This window comes from Mizuhopecten yessoensis, unplaced genomic scaffold (assembly GCF_002113885.1).
Source record: "Mizuhopecten yessoensis strain PY_sf001 unplaced genomic scaffold, ASM211388v2 scaffold9787, whole genome shotgun sequence".
NCBI classification, from domain to species: Eukaryota; Metazoa; Mollusca; class Bivalvia; order Pectinida; family Pectinidae; genus Mizuhopecten; species Mizuhopecten yessoensis.
The window spans coordinates 2838-3046 of NW_018408222.1; the positions used below are offsets into that span (position 1 = coordinate 2838).

At 45.9% G+C, this 209-nt stretch overlaps 1 protein-coding gene across 1 annotated transcript in view; it reads right to left on the reverse strand.

Moving 5' to 3' along the window:
• Positions 1-51: 51 nt before the first annotated feature.
• The window catches only part of LOC110458788 (voltage-dependent T-type calcium channel subunit alpha-1I-like), a 56225-nt gene continuing 56067 nt past the window's right edge, over positions 52-209 (reverse strand). The window contains exon 14 of the mRNA XM_021510696.1: positions 52-186. Coding sequence (XP_021366371.1) covers positions 52-186 — 135 coding nt within the window. The remainder of the gene's footprint in view (positions 187-209) is intronic.

A 209-nucleotide genomic window follows, 5' to 3' on the forward strand; every position in this document is an offset into this window, starting at 1 on the left:
CAATCACACACAATAAGAGGAGATACATCACTTGAGGACTGAGGACCACTTTCACACTCTGTGTCCCTCACACACAATTAGAGGGGGTACATCACTTGAGGACTGAAGACCACTTTCACACTCTGTGTCCCTCACACATAATAAGAGGGGGTACATTACCTGAGGACTGAGGACCACTTTCACACTCTGTGTCAATCACACACAATTAG